Source organism: Agelaius phoeniceus, chromosome 3, assembly GCF_051311805.1.
Source record: "Agelaius phoeniceus isolate bAgePho1 chromosome 3, bAgePho1.hap1, whole genome shotgun sequence".
In the NCBI taxonomy this organism is placed as follows: domain Eukaryota; kingdom Metazoa; phylum Chordata; class Aves; order Passeriformes; family Icteridae; genus Agelaius; species Agelaius phoeniceus.
Genome location: NC_135267.1, coordinates 58,136,401 through 58,153,333, shown reverse-complemented (window position 1 = coordinate 58,153,333; position 16,933 = coordinate 58,136,401). Strand labels below are relative to the sequence as shown.

General features: G+C 35.7%; 1 protein-coding gene across 4 annotated transcripts in view; it reads left to right on the top strand.

Moving 5' to 3' along the window:
• Window positions 1-16,933, top strand: part of HBS1L (HBS1 like translational GTPase) — a 59,132-nt gene that overhangs the window by 5,158 nt on the left and 37,041 nt on the right. For 3 of the 4 annotated variants that reach the window (XM_054628700.2, XM_054628698.2, XM_054628701.2), the window contains one exon: window positions 1,825-2,019. In XM_054628700.2, coding sequence (XP_054484675.1) covers window positions 1,825-2,019 — 195 coding nt within the window. Of the gene's footprint in view, window positions 1-1,824; window positions 2,020-2,680; window positions 2,840-16,933 lie in introns of all 4 variants that reach the window. The other variant, XM_054628706.2, reaches the window with a different exon arrangement.

The window sequence follows — 16,933 nt, the reverse complement described above, 5'->3', positions numbered from 1 at the left end:
CTGAGTATTAGTATTAAAATGATTTCTTTTTGCTTTGCATTCCAAATTATAGCAATTAGCAGTATTTAAGGGGTTTTCTAAGTCTCTAATTTCCTTGAAAGAGTAGCCAGTATTCTGTACAATCTTTTCTTACCCTTACCTTTTGAGTTTGTGAGACTTTTGTTTCCATTCAGTCTTGCAGCCATGAGTTCCATGTTACAAGCTGAGTTCTGAGCTGAGTGGCTGGGGAAAAAATTCTTGCTTTTGTTTTTTTAAACTTGCTGCCTAATGGCCTAATTACTTGCTTTATGAAAAAGATTCACAAGTCTCTTTCCTAAGTATTAATAGTTATTACAGTTTTTAATGTTTTGAAAATAATCAGGATTGTTTTTTAAATATTGAAAAGATCAGACTAAAGTGTGTTGAAATTTGATACTTAAAAAAGTTGCAGAAAATTCAGAACAGTGAATTAAAAAGAATTTGGATTCCATGTCAAGTAAATTGATAGAAGTTAAGCTAATGCTTAGAGATATGGTTAAATATGATACATTGGGGAATAATATACATGTTTTTACAGCAGGAAATAAAGCTGTGGAGGGCAGTTTGAAAGGATGAGCCAGTATAATGGTACATGTGATCTAGACAATGCAGTCGTCTGGCTTTGCAGAATGCTTTTGACAGACTCAGTCAGTTAAGACCTGGTATTGGAGCAGGAAGGAAAGTAACATTTTGGACTAAAAAAAGAGAGAAAAGAAACCTCAAAATATCCAGTTCTACTGTGAAAACAGCAGTGGTCTCACTAGACCTATTATGTTTAATACAGTATGTAGTGTTGGCCATTAACACAAAATTATTGATGTAGCCAGGGTGGCTGCAAAGAGTTTCACAAGATTGTTCTTGTTGGGTATTAGATAGTAAAATGGCAACCAGCACATTGTGCAGAGCTCTACCCACACTTGTTTTGCAGGGCAAATGTCTGGGGAAGATTCACTTGTTATTTGAATTACAGGTAAAGGGTGATAATATAAGTAACCTCATGGAGGTAGGAATTCTGTAGCGTTGAATTCCCAAACTTCTTTAAACATCTTCCAGGAAGTGTTCAAGTAAAAATATGTGGCTGTCTTCTGTTCTTCAGTTCCTGTTTTCTAAAATCTGAACTGGCAGAAACCAGGATTTCAGGAAGATTTTCTTCTGCTCTTTAGTGTTTGTATGGCTTCCAGTGAGTGGCAACCTGGTGAATTTTCAGTTTCTTATTGTGCAGCAAGTATCTAGTAAAGGTTTATAGTAGTTGCAGAAATATACTCCAAAGAAAATTGATTTTATCAGCCAAAAAGTATATTACAGTTTCAGAACAGGTAAATATTACAGGTAGTTTGAAACCTGGCATGTTGATCCAGGTTTTCAGTTGTTAAGGCCTGAGGACCCTGTTTTACTTTGGGTGTTATTTGTAGCATCTGTAAGCACTTAAGATGTGCTGTTCAGTGGGATTGTTTGTTGACTTACTCTATTGCTTTGGATAATTTTAAGGTGATTATTTGTATTTCTTCCCTGCAATGAAGATAGTTATTTTACAACATCAACATATTTCAGTACTGAGACTTCCTAGATTAATAAATAGTAAATAATATATTATTTATTAAAATATCTGAAGTAGGTCAAATATTCTGCAGGGTGTGGGAACAAAGTCTAACAGGGCAGTAAATGAGATTGAAATGAATTTCTAAAGGTTTTAACCCTTATTGTAATATTTTTCCTTCTGTTTGCTAATCAGAGGTGTGGTGCTAGTGATTAGGTCATTGAAGACATATTTTTGGGCAGCTTATAACAGTAATGTGTTTCTTTCAGCCCGTCTTAATTCATGCCTTGATCAAATGAGAGAAGTTTTGGCAGAGTCCATACCAGAACAAGCAATGGTGCAAGCAGTACTGGATGCTAAATTTGATGTACAAAAGGCTTTGGATCTTGTGCTTTCACAAGGCAGTAAGCAAAATGTGAAGACCAAGAATAAGGATGCTGTGATTTTAGCAAAGACTACAAAAGGTATACTTATATTTAATTGCTTATATTCAAGGTGATTCATTTCTATCTACAGTTTAATTTGGGCTTTACAAACTGTGAAGACACTTATCATTGCAATAGTCATTTCTTGGAAAATGAAAGAAGACTGACTTACTATATGTGTATTCTAAAACGTTTCAAGGAAAGAGCTTTTCTTGAGCGAGAAGTCAAAATAACACTTCAGTGTCAGTTTAAATCCAAGCTGGGACCATCTGCAGTTCACGATAGATTTCTCATTTATAATATATGATTTAACTGAATTAATGCATGTCTTTAAATTTGGAAAGCATCTTTAAATTTTTAGTGCTTCTGTTATTTATTTGGTAAACTGACATCTCCCATCCCTAGTATCTCCCTTTATGGGTAGTGTCTATTAAGTAACTTTTTTATTCTGATTTGTACTAAAATATTTGTAGTCTTTACTGGCATTCTCTGCTGATTCTTAAAGTTCTTTATGTATTTCAGTAGATACCTGTGATTTACATGTAGAACGTTCCTTACCTTTGGATGACACTTAGTAATTAAATGCCTTTTCATGTTTCTTGATTTTTTTTTTTTTTGTTGCTGCTGTCAACTTTAAAAAATGGGATATTTCATTGTGACTGGACTTCCATCTGAAAATTATTGGCTATTGTAAGGTAAGGAGACTTACATTGTTGTCCAGAAATGTGTGTTGATACAGACAGTTTCTCTTGTGCAGTAGACAGTTTTGCTGACAACACCAACAAACCTGTGTTTGGAAACTTGACAGACAAAAGTGATTCAGCTCTTTATTCTTTAACTACAAATTTTGAGAAATCCAGTATACCTTCATGTGAAAGGGAAGGATTGAAATCCTCTTCACCTGTTCTGTCATCTGCGTTCAGTGATGATTTGTGTAAAGGATCATTTTGTGCCCCTGTGAATAAACAAGCAGAGAAGCAACTACCAGAAAGTGCTCATGCAGTAAGTTTGGTTCCTGACAGTCAAGATGTTTACTCTAGGATAGGAAATAACCCATTGAAGTACAAGGAAACACAGGACTTGAAATCCTTGCTGATGGAGAATGTGGTTTGTGATTCTCTGAGTCCTGAACGCAGCATTCCTCTTTTTTCCTCAAAAACTTCTGATTGTAATAGTAGTGCAAGTTTTTATAGTCCTCCATGTTTAGGAAGTGCTTTAGGAAACTTGGCTCTTGATAATAAAGTCAGTCATACTATAAATAAAAAGAATGAACTTGAAAATTTTTCTTCACTTGCACAAAGTAGAAAGCAAGAAAGCCTCTCTTCAGACATGGCTGCTTTGCCAGTGTTAAGATCTGGAAGTACATCATTGGCTGACTTGCTTCAGGAGCACCAGGAAAGCAGTGCTAGCCACTGTTACTCTTTGGCTGATCTTTACACCCAGTCAACAGCAAGTCTCACTGATAGGAAGTTGGGAACCTCATCATTATCACAACTAGTAAGTCAACCCCAAACTTCAGGTGGGATGCCAGAGCTAACAGGATCTTTGTCTTCTCTTGCCCTTTCTGAAGTTTGTCCAGTAAAGGAGGTTGAGAATTTATCACTCTCGGATTTAATAGCAGAGACTATTGAAATAGATAAAACTCAGCAAAGGACGGACTTGCCCGTACACAATGTAATTGAATCGAGGCCCTCCCAAGGAACCAGCATTGATTTAAGTGTCCTTTTAAAAAATGCAGGTGTATCTACAGAGAAAAGTGTGGCAGGACAGTCAAATACCTTAAGTCCTGAAATGAAACTTGTAAAAGAAAAACAAGGAAAAGGTTCTGGTTTTGCCAAAGCAAACAGAAAACCCAAGAAAGGGCATGGTGGTCTTAAGAGGCAGGATTTGTCCCTTTCATGGATCAAGGCGCTGCGTGCAAGACCTTCAGCTTTTGCTTTAACCTTGTGCCTCCGTTATCCTCCCAAAGGGTATAAGCGGCGCACAGTTGGGATGCACAAAACTTTCCTATACAGTAGACAAGTACAAGATGTAAAACCCAAGGAAACTGGTCCTACAATAACCATAACACCGTTTGACTTCAAAACAGCATCTCCTGATGATATTGTGAAAGCTAACCAAAGAAAAGCTTTCACAAGACAGTAATGAGGAAAAAAAGGCATCAGTGTTGTTATTGAATTGTATTTAAAGAATCAATATAGGACCTATTTATGATCCAGAGTTGATTTTTTTTTTAAATTTTTTTTTTAATTGACATATTACAGTTCTTGCTGATAGGTAGAAATTTGTATGTGAACTTTTAAAGTGCTGCACTGAATGTCCTAATTTTTGCATAATTTTCACTGACAGTTTAACATTTTTAACTTCTGGAAAGTCTTGAACTCTACTATACAGATGCATGTAAAAAATTCTGTAAACACCATTAGTCTTCTTGAAATATCACTTTAGGTGTTGAAGATACAGTTCATTGGGAAGAACAGTGAATTTTGTAAAGTAATTTACTTTTGCTATATGGTGTATAGTTTGGGGAGCAGGAACCTCAGTTTATATTACTACTGTTTTATTAAATGTTCTTTAAGGTTAGATTTTCTGATAAAGGTATGTTATTAAACTGCCAGTCTTGTAATGGATGTTTCCAGTCAATGTCATTATTCTATCTTTATACTGATCACACTATTACAACAGAAATGCCTTTAGTTTTTAAAAGCCTCAAGGACCTCAGGTTTTGACAGTTCTGGTTGTGGTAGTACATGCGTAGTTTTTGATAGGACCAAATTTGTAGGGGAGCAAGCAATTAAATTGTTGTGCCCCGTGACTCCAGTTAGCTATCAAAATGTGATATCCAGCATTTTAAACCAGCAATTTTATAGATATGTACATGCTGCATGTATTTCATAAGAAGATTCCCTAGGATTCTATTGTTTATTCTCAAGTCTTTCAGAGAAGTGCCGAAGTTTCAGTACTTTCAACTGTAGCATGAGTCTTTGCTTAATGGGAAAAAAAAAAAGGCAAAGCCTAAGTGCTGTTTGTGTCTGCCTCTTGTCTTTTTTGATAAAAACTTCCTTCAGAAATGGAAATGCATTCTTTTCTGCTGTTTGTACACATTGGTGTTACATTGAATCTTTAGATGAAAGATCCAAATCAGAATATTCTGGAATTACTATGGTGCCCTATTATTCAAATTAATAGCTGCATATATGTTTTAACTTTCCTTTTAGCACACATTATGACATCTAATATATTTCTAGTGTCATTGTCAGTATTTTAAATTCAGAACAGCAATAAATTCAATAGAGATACTGCTGCAACTTGAAAAATGTGTGTTCATAAACTTACGCTGAACTTGGCAGCTAGTATGAAACAGTACATATGACTTTCATCTAGTTTTAACCAATTTTTTTGAGCATGTTCGGTCAAAAAAAAGGACAAAACTTTTAGGTTTATTTCTGACTTCAGATTACACTATGACTTTGTTTCTAAATAAAATAAAACAAAACATGTTCCAGTTCTCTCAGGTACAAATTTAATGGTCTGTTTATTTTGCTTGTTTGTCTAGTTGATGCATTTGTCACTTAGCACTAAGACCAGTGTGATCTTTGACCTTGTAAATGAAATTAATGTTTCTTACCCTAATTAATAAAAGTTTTATGTAATGACAGTGCTGCAGTGTTTATGTTCCAATAGATGTGTTAATCTATCCTAACCTATTTGGAGTTCCTTTAAAGGACTAAATAATACAATCCAGTGTATATACTATGATCTGATAAGTTCATTAGCAGGAGCATAATTGATTTCCTGAGAAGACTTTCTATAGAATCCGGTGGATACTGATTGTACTACTGATGGTTTTATTGATTAGTCATAATAGCAAATTCTACTGTGTCAAAAATATGAAGTGCTTTTCAGTGATCTCTTTCCCTGAAGTTAATCCAAGCTTTAACTTCCCCATGCTTAAAAATCCAAGTCTGTTTTTCCTACTGACCAACGGGTCCTGTTAGCAGAGTTTGTAGTTACACACAATTTTGGGAAAAGTGAGCTTTATTTTTCTAGCAGAGAAATTCTAATTTTTCAACATAAAATATGAGTGCAAAGTTTGGCATTGTCATGCTTGTTGTATTTGTAGGTGGTTTTACTTTCCCGTGTTTCAAATACTCCAGAAGACTTTATTAATGTCAGTAGAGATTTCTAATATGTGTGGGTCCTTTAAAATTGAACAGATTTGCTTTCCCTTTTAAATCTTTTCTTATTTTCTTTGTCTAACTTTGGTGCTGGTCTGTTTTCTCATTCCCCTGGTTGCCCTTATTTGCATAAAACCCCTTAGCATTTGTTACCATTTTAGAGCACGAACTGGACATACAACTAAATATAAGTTCTGTGGATACCATTGGAACAAGTGGTAGGGGGCAAAAAGAACATCAGCATTGATGTTTATCATTGATCTTACTGTGGGATTGTTAGCTTAGTAAACAACTTTGGATCTTGTTAGGCAGCTAGATTTTCATATATAATTACTTTTTCATTGGCATTTGACTCTAGTGTTAGTGGTCATGAAGGAGCAGTATATGCTGTTCAGTGTGTAAACAGTAGGGGAGGGATTTTTCCTCAGTTTGCAATCCTGAATCCTGAGGTGAGCCTTGAATTAATACAGACCTGCAGGCTAAACATTGGAGAAGGTAGCTAAGTGGTGGATTAACCTGAATTCCAATTCATTTTCACCAGAGATTTATTTTCATGCCTAGACAATTTTATAGTTTTGTTTTTCTAAACAAAAGGTATTGTGTCACTATATTTGCTTTTTAAATTAAACAGGTATTTTAATAATTTCCTTAATTATTCCTTTAATTATTTACTGAGAATGAGGTATATGGTATCAAGGACAAGTTTAATTGTGTTGGAATACTGCATGATATGGTATGGGGCATTTTTGTGTAACAACTGTGTTTGGCCTTTGCACTGAAGGGTTTGTGCCTAATGAATATTAGAATTCTAGTAAACTAAATCTGCTGTTTTATGCTTGACATGGTGAGCTTATTTTCTTAATTCATGTATATTATCTCCCCCCCCCCCATTTTGCAGCTACTGTCTATCTTTGGCTAATATGGGTTAATTGTGTTACTTGTTTTGGAATTCACATATTAACATTGCAAAATACTTGTCTGTGTTTGCATATAAACAGAAAAAGATAATATTAAACTGCATAGAGGTACTACTGTGTACTCCTAAGGCATTTAGTACATCAAATCTATTTTGTGCATAATTTTTAAATGGCTGCTGACTATTTTTAATACAAAATTGGATGTTGCTTTATGTATGTAAATAAAATGCATATTATTAAAGGACTGAGATAATTACAATTTCTTGTTAACTCACCTGATAGAAATAGAGTTGAATGTTCTGTAATGTTTATGTCTGTTGTGGAAACAGGCTCCAGTTCTTGTCCAGGTTTGCATGGGCATTCTTTGCACAGAAGATTCCTTTGGAGAAAGTAAGGCAAAATCTATTTGGACAGTTCTCAAGATCTTAAGTTTCACGTGCAGCAAACTGCTTGAATTTCTAGAACTGTTGAACAATAGTATTTCAAAATGTTATTTTTAAGACACTAATTGGTGCAGGGGCGTAGTCTTTGCAGTCTTGTGTTTTGCCCTGTTTCCTTACTGTGCCATTCAGAAACATTTTTCTGTAATCAACAGTTTCTGAAAATCTGTACTTAGGCAAACTTAATACTGCAAAAATGACTATCTGGACAAAAGATCTGTATGAATATTGGATACGGCTTGTCTTTTTATGAGACATATGTACTTTATTACAGTGCCATTATACAAGGGCAGTAGTTCATACACGAGCTAGGGTTATACAGATACTCAGTCACATATTTTTCAAATCTAAAGTACCCGACTTCTCAGATTTTAAAAATGTTTTTGTATTAGGTTTGATTATGGATCAATATTTCAAGAAAATATTTCATCCCGTTGTAATTCATGTAGTAAACTTCCTAAAGTGCTGAAAGGGGATGAATTGAGTTTTTATGGTTATCTTACTTTTTTTTTTGTTTCATTTTGTTGAAATGTAGACAGCTAATGAACTTAGATTTTATGTTCAATTTACTGCATCCAGACTTAGATTTTTTGTTCAATTTACTGCATCCAGATGATAGAAATGACATTAGTCCAAGTCACCTATCTGCACTGGAGAACAGTGTGAGGAAACAAAAAGCCAATGGTGATTTATTTATTTATTTAATTACACTCTTGTCTTCCCAAATTGCTATTTCAATGCAGTTCAATGGGAACGGGTCTCTATTTTATTATTGCTGTATTATGCAGCAGTTGCTCCTTTCTGTGGTCTGTTCAAGTACACCGTATTACCAAAAAGTTAAAGCTAATTACAGTTTGTGATTTTAGGTAATTCTTAAGATGAACCATCTGTATGAAGCTGCTCATCAGCTTCTAGTGTCATCATGGAAGGGTTCTTTATCTGGTTTGTGGATTCGTTACGTTGCATGTTTAAAAATGGCCCATTAGAAACAATTGTCAGTGGCTTCTGAGGTATGTCAGTAGTTTGTTGCTCAAATAATTGGTTAGTATGCTTAGTGTTGGTAGGATTCCTTTAGAAAATAACCCATTGCCCTAAGTTTCTGGTACTAATAAGACCAGAAGATGACTATAACCTGTAAAATGGTTGTAGTCTGTAGATATTAAAGTGATATTTGAAAGAGAATCTTTGAACCATTTCTTAAGAATTAGACTTATGAAAACATAATGAAAATTATTTTACTCTTTTGTAAATGAGATGGAGATTTTAGAGAAGAGTTGCTCGTGAAGTATTTACTCATCATCAGTGAGGTCCCAGCTGACTGGAAGCTGGTGAGCATTGTCCTGATTTTCAAGATAGGTATTAAGGAAGACTCCAGAAACTACAGACCCATCAATCTCACTTCAGTGTCTGATAAAGTTATGGAAAAGATTTTTCTGGGAGGTATTGAAAAACATCTGAAAGACAGCACAGTCAGTGATCACAGCCAGTATGGCTTTATGAAAGTCCTGTCTGATTTTGTTTTATTATAAGGTAACCTGCCTAGTTAGCTAAGGGAATCCAGTTGATGTAATTTTTTTGGATTTCAGCTTTAGAGACTCTCTCACAGGATCCTTCTGGACAAAAAGTCCAGCATGCAGCTGAATAAACACATTGTGAGATGGGTGAGCAGCTGGCTCATGGATCAGGCACAAAGGTTTATAGTAAATGAAGTGACATCAGACATCTCTAGTGAGGCTCCGTCCTTGGCCCTGTGCTCTTCAACATCTTTGTAAATGTCTTGGACGCAGGACTGGAAGGGATAATGAGCAAGTTCACAGATGATGGAAAACTGGGAGGAGCTGCGACTCCCTTGAGGGCAGGGAGGCCCTGTAGAGAGACCTCAATAAATTGGAGAGTTGGGCAGTCAGCAGCCAAGTGAAGGTCAACAAGGGCAAGTGTCAGATTCTGCACCTGGGGTAGTACATACAGACTGGGGAATGAGAGGCTGGAGAGTAGTGCCATGTAAAGGGGCCTGGGGGTCCCGGTAGTGGCAAGTTGAACATGAGCCAGCAGTGCCCTGGCAGCCAGGAGGGCCACCTATGTTCTGAGGGGCATCAGGCACAGCATGGCCAGCCAGGCAAGGGAGGGATTGTCCTGCTCTGCTCTGAGCTGGGGCAGCCTCACCTCCAGTGCTGGGGGCAGTTCTGGGTGCCACAACATAACAACGTTAAACTACTAGAGAGCATGCAAAGGAGGCCATGAGGATGGTGAAAGGGCCAAGAAGAGAAGCTGCATGAGGAGCAGCTGAGTCACTTGGTCAGTTCAGCCTGGAGGAGACTGAGGACAGACCTCATCCCAGTCTCCAGCTTCCTCATGAGGGGAAGAGGAGGGGCTGACACTGATCTCTGTGATGACCAGTGACAGGACCCGAGTGAAGCACCTGAAGTTGTGTTAAGGGAGGTTTAGGCTGGATATAAGAAAAAGGTTCTTCACCCAGAGGGTGGTTGGGCACTGGAACAGGCTCCCCAGGGAAGTGGTCACAGCACCAGCCTGACAGAGTTCAGGAGGTGTTTAGACAATGCTCTTGGGCGCATGGTGTGACTCTTGGGGTTGGTGCTCTGCAGGGGCAGGAACTGGACTTGGTCCTTGTGGTTTCCTTCCAACTCAGAATATACTGTCATTTTGTGATTTTTGTCAATGTGTGGACGTAATAGCTGATGAAGATGGATATTATTTTGATAATTTGAGTCTTTTTATCCATAACATGAAAAATATACAGATTTCCCTTTTTTGACTGGTGGCATATGTTCTTGACATGTGTAGCATTTCTCAGGTGTCCTTTGTTCTGGTATTAGATATTCAGAGATTACAATTTGAAACACAGTCTTGTAGTAAATTATTCTCACTATAGTCAAGACAAGCAAAGATTTTTGTTTCAGGAAATGTAGCTGGTATTTATGGGTTTTCTGAAAAATCTTTCTTAAAATTCAAATTTCTAAAAATATTTTTGTGAAAATGGTACCCTCAGTGAATAACATCTACATTTTTGTTTAATTTGTGCATGTTTTTTTTTCTAGCTAAACTACATTTTCATTTCTTTTTGCTTGTGTTAGTGTTAGAGAACAAACAGATACTGGTGATTGAGCAAGGTTCTATTCCATTTTAGGCACCATTAACGGAATTGTTAACCACTTTATGACATTAAGATTTTTGATTTTAGTGATGCTTGAGCAAGAAAGAGGTCAGGTGTCTGTAAATGTGCAGTCCTTGCAGGAAATAAAAAGCTCTGAGAACTGATTCTGTTTGGTTTGGTTGTTGTTGGGGCAGCAAGGAATCTAGAATTGAGCTGTCTTTGTGGTGGCACTGTCTATTTTGTTTTATAGTAATTTCTCAAGAATAGCACCAAGAACAGGTCTATTTTTTATAAATATTTAATAAGAAATAAAACTTCACAGTTGAGTCAAAGTTGAAAGTAAGGCACAGAAAGCTGAAAAGCCTTACTCATGACATGCCAGATAATCTAGGAATAAAGCACATGTCTCAAATCTAGGTTTGTAGATATTGGGCTTTACTACTTTCTTTTGCTTACAGAGAAGCAGTTAATAGATATTAATAGAGAAACAGATATTTCTTCACTGACATGTATCTTTGGTTTATGCTTTTATTCTGCATTTATTCAGAATTTTAACATAACTGGTAATACAGTGCGGGCAGTTTCAAGAAAAGAATAAATAAAATTGGCAGGTGCTTACCTTGCATTTTGTTAATGTTTCTTTTAATTTTCTGGGGTTTTTTTTGCCTCTCCTGTATAAGTATCTTCCTTTATTTTTGCTTTACATCGGTAGCAGTTAAAAATGAAAAAATCACACAAACATCACCACAATGTGACTTGATGTAATTAGCTCTTTCTTTTTACTCAGTTGAATGCAGCAAGCTTTGGTTTTGGTTCAGAATGATACGTTTTTCTCTTTCTGTGGACAAATACTTATTTGTTTTCTGTCTTTTTGTGTTGTGATGGTCATTGTGATAGTGGTTACTTCTTAGTGCAAAGTGTGAGAATGCAATTACTGTGCTTTAACTTCTGGTTGTGGTTAATGGACAAATGAAGTTGGGAGCCTTCAATGACTAACACAACCCAAGCAAAACCAGACAAACTGATACTTTTGGATTTTATTTATAGGGAGAATTCCAAAGAAGAGCAAACTTTCTGAAGTTTAACGGTGATGTACAATATATTTTCATTAGCTTTATATTTCCTCATGTTTTACTGCCATTTTTCAGATAAGGCTCTGATGCTTTGATTTTGCTCATTTGAAAATCCATTGTTTATACATTGGTAGCTGAGAAGAAATTTTTATTCCCATCTTCAGTTGGATGTAGTAACTTTTCTGTAACATTACAATTCTCAAATGCCTGCTATAGACATGAGGACCTGTTGTACTTAATTATACTCAGATATGTTATGCATTCTGTCTGTGACAAAGAAAATGCGTTCTTTTCTCAATGGAAATGTTTGAAATCTGACATGATATATCTTAAATCATGGAAAGTAAATGCGAATTTAAGACTTCCGTGTTTTGGGTAAGAAAAATATATACACAGACTTTGCGAAGTTACTGAATCTTGACACGGAGGTACTGTGTGGGTTTTAGAAAGGAAGTGGCTTATTTCAGGGAAAAATGTGTCACCAGCAATGAAAAGCTTTTTAAAATCCTTTGAAATACATTTTTGAGATTCTCCTCATACATACTGTACACCTACACTGGAAAAAGTGACACTCCAGGCTTTTTCTGAGTTTTCCTTAATGGTCCTGTAACACTAGTTTGGTTTAGTTTTGTTGGGATGAAGTGTAAACCAATACAAAGTCATTTCCATAGTTGACTGTATCATGTATAAAAATTGGGTGTTTTGCTTGAAAGCTAAGAGAACTTGGATGAAACTAAAGATGATTGTGTCCTTTTTAGAACTTTGGGATTCCAGAAGAACCAGAGATCCTGGGGAAACCGTAGCTCCACTTGTTCTTACAGTGTTCTGTCTCAGTCCATTTAGGTCACGGTAAAGATCAACTAGCAACCAAGAAAACTTGGTTTTCTCAGTGTCTTTAGAAGGTAAAGTGAAGAATTTACTAAATTCTCAGATGGCATTGCTGGAGTGTTGGGAATGTATGATTGGAGTCAGATTTTTTAAAAAATCCTGTTTTAAGGATGGATGAATCACTGCTGCTGTAGTGCTCTCATGGATCAATTTAAAGATTGTAAATCCTAGCTGAAGCTGTACTTCAGGTTGTACCAGAAGAGTACTCAAAGCGAGGGAATGCCATTGGGAATGCTGACATGGGAGTGTTTCGCAGTTGAAAACTAGTGCATTTCAACTCTAGAAACTAGTAAGACATCTAAACATTAGAAGTGGCATATGCATATCCAATCCAAAATAGTGGGAGCCATTACTGGTAGAAAGGAGCTTGAGTGCTAACAGGAAACCTGGGAAAATTCAGAAAATAAGTTAAAAAGTAAAAGCCAGGATGGTGTAAAACTGCAGGGTTTAAACACAAAATTACTTCACAATGTTTATGCTAAGGGTCTTTCACTACAAATACTGTTCCTTCCCCAGAAAATTTGTGTCAACTATGCAAACTTCATCTCTGTACAGTCTTCTGGATGTGTTTCTTCAGTTTTGTGGATGATTCAGAATTGTAACAAAGCACATTAGTTCCATAGTCTAGTGTATTATGGCACATATATATCAGACATAACAGAAATGCCACCACTTGTGTGCCTCTATTTACACCTGAACTGTTTTCTTCTTGGATGACAAGATATCATCCATTTTTCATCACCTCAGCTTCTATGTTCACAGCCTTTCAGTCTTCAGTGAGGACACTTAAAAATATGTGAAGTGCCAGTTTCCTTCCTTCTGTTATACTTGTGATGATTGAAATGGCCATTAAAATTAAAACTCATGAGTCCACTGTCAGAAACTAATGCTTAAAATACCAAAAGCTTGGAAAACTAGCTGACTTTATTGTGGAAAATACTTGTGTCTGCAGAAGTTGTAATGCCATATTGTCAAAGACATGCAAGAGCTTTGACTGGTTGTTGCTTCAGTTCTTTTTCTATGTTTTTTACTGCCTATAGGAGCTCACCCTAAGTGGAAATTTTGTATCTAATTAATTCCAAAATATGAGTTGAAGTTATTTTGGGTACTCCTTGTTGGAGTGCCTGCTGCAACTTTTTGTGGTTTTAGAATCACATTTTCCTATTTTTAATGTTTCCTCTTCCCTATTGCTGACCCACATAAACAGGAAAATGACTAACTTTGCTTGTCCACTAGGCAAGATAATGTAACTGTGGTTGAGTTGAAAAAAAAGGAAAGTGCTACCCAAAGGTCTTAAATAAACACTTTTCAAGGCAGAAATGTGCTTTAAATTTTATGCTTTTGGTGCTGTTTTATGATAACATGTATGCAAACAAACTATTGCAAGATTGTAGGTGCTATCTGTGTGCTTACAGGTGCTACTGTAAATGTGAAGTGTAGAGAAAAACATGAAGCAATGAACTTGAGTTCATGCGAGTTCCCTTCTAAAGTCATAACAGAATGAAATGCAGTGCTTCAGGCTGGAAAATGAAATTTTTCTCATGTTGATCTGTGTCTGATAAGTCTTCCAAAGCTTGTGTAAAACTATAGGCTGTACTTTACTATATTCAATTTTGCTTCTAAACTCAGATATGCAGCTTTTGATAAATCAGTTTGTGTCTCTGAACTATTTTGGCAACGGAGAATAGAACCTCCAGTGTTATGTTTCGCATTACATCTATATATAGGTTGTTATTTTCTAAATATGGGTCTCTCTTTTTCAGGTTATAGTAATATTAGGTTTTAATTTTTTCTAGTTTTGATTAAACAAGTTCATCTTTGATAATGCTGGAAATCAGGTAAGTTTGGCTGACACCATATGAGTTCATAGGAAAATATGGAATAAATAAATTTTCAAAGTAATAATATATATAAGTATTGCAAGTATAGATAAGTAATGCAGATAATGTAAAACATGGTATAGTTAAAAAGAGAAAGCATTCTTATGCTGAAATGTGGTGCTACTTTTATGATTTTTTCCTAAATTTTAACACAGAAGAGGTAGGGTTTTAAAGTTGAATTTCATGTTTCTCAAATGTATGCTGCTGTGCATGTCACGTAGCTTTTTTGTACCTTGTTTACTTCAGTTTGGCCAGTATCTACGCTCTTCCTTGCAGTGGTTTCCCTGATAAATTCAGTCAGAGCCTAATTCTAGGATTTTGTATCAGTTAGCCACTCAAAGGCCTACTTGCAACTAAATCACCAAATTAATGGTAGGTTCTCTAAATCCTTAGCAATGTTCAGTGTTGCATACATAATATATTCCTCAGGGAAATATATCTTTCTGGTATATAATCTGTTGTAACTAGGTGTTTGTACAAACTGCACAGCAATGGTCCAGGAAAACTTCATGGCTTTTCAGATAGCTTAAGATTAGTCTCTAAATTTGTAGTAATAGTTGTGTGAACTTTTTTCAGTTATATATTTTCTGCTAGTATGTTGGTTTTGATACTGTGGAGGTTCTGGACTGCAGATAAATTAAATACCTTTGATCAGCCTACTGCATTGATGCAGCTTAAGTCTGTCTTGCAAGTTAAATTCAGAGATCTTTAGCAGTTTCACACGTAGCATTTGAATATTCTTTGGATTGCCAGTAAGATACTTAAATAGGAAAGAATGCTGAAGTTGGTGGTTTTTGGGTTTTTTTTTTTTTTTTTTTTTTTTTTTTTTTTGGTTTTTTGGGTTTTTTTTCTTTGTATTTGTATTAGCCATTGCTTCCTTTTCATTTCTGCCCTTCCTCAAATGTACTCTATTTATGAACAGGACAAGATGACAGTGTGGCGAACTATTTATGTTTATTTAGGGAATGAGTAGGGTGCTTTCCATTAGAATTAAAGGAAGCAGCAAAAGTAGCTGTTGAATGAAACCTGTTGATTTTACAGTGAAGACCTACAGAAAATTTCACAAAAACGAAGTAGAAGAAAATTATGTGATAGTAAAGTATGACTTAGTAGTATCAAACTTCTTTATCTGAGAGTTTCTAATTCAAGCTTTGAGAATGTGGTTATCCTCTCCTGCAGATATATTTGGTTATTACTTGTCTTTGGTTAAAGATAGCTACTGTTGAGTAGGCTTGTGTGTGTGATAATTGAACTTTCATTTGTGTAGCACTGAGGACAAAACTGAGATTGCACTCTTTCTTTCCAAAAGGCTGGAGTTGCTCGAGTTTAGGAGGTACATGCAAAAAAAAAGTGTCCTTTACAGCACAGGAATATCTGCCAAGTCTACCAGCAAGAGATACTAGTGGTGGTGTAGCTAGTTATATCAGAAAAGCTGAGCTTTGAGTGCCAGTAGTAAGATAGAATAAAATACTGGTTCACCAGGATCGTTATGAGCAGTCATGGTCTCTTCCAGTTGTGAGCAGTCACATGTGGAATAGCACATTATGTTACGGACAAATTACCAAGAACTAGCAGATATGAGTGTTACTGGACTTGAAGCCTCGTTTCCCTTTGTTTCTCTTCTGATGTTCCACCATGAGTGGCAAATAGTATTGAGAGGGGAAGATGTTTAAAGTGGTATCTAATAAAAAATAGGGGAAGCATTCTGCTAAATAATACCACATTGTGAAATGTAATCTCTAGTAGTGAATTGTAGATTTTGAGCATATTATAACATATTGATGGTGCACCTACAACCTTTGGTTTCATGATGTAAGAACACTGAAAATAAAATTAAGCTGGAAGGAGGAAATCTTAAGTGTTTTCTCCTGGTATTATGTTTTTAAAATTGAATGCCTCTAGAGTACTTAAGCTGTCCCATCTACATATAAATAATTTGTAAATCTAATAAAAAATTATTTTAGGCTGAATCTGATATAAGAAAAAGTGTTAAACTTTACTTTGCTTTTCTGAAATTTCTAGGGAAGAATTGTGATCCTGCAGTTATTTTTTTAACCTCCCCACTTAATATGTTGATATTGAGTAATAATGCAAAATTGAACCAATAGCATGACACCTCATCCCTTAATTGGAAATCTTGGAACAGTTAAGGTGGGGAAGAGTAGGTTGATCAATATTAGTCTTACTGGAGAAAAAATGCAAAGGAGAAGCAGCACCTTGTTAATTATTTTTCTTGGTTCTCTTAAGTGTTTTGTTTTTGCTTCATTATTTTACATTTAATCCTATTACAAGAAGGGTGTATGTTCACTCAGAATGTTTCCTTTGAACAGATTGTGTGAAATGTTTAATTTGACCTAATTTGCATGTGCAAAGATCAATGTATTTTAGTTCCTTTTGTGTCTGATTTGTTCTTTCTTAACATTTACTCTTTCTGAATGGTATAAATTTGAACATTTTACATTTTA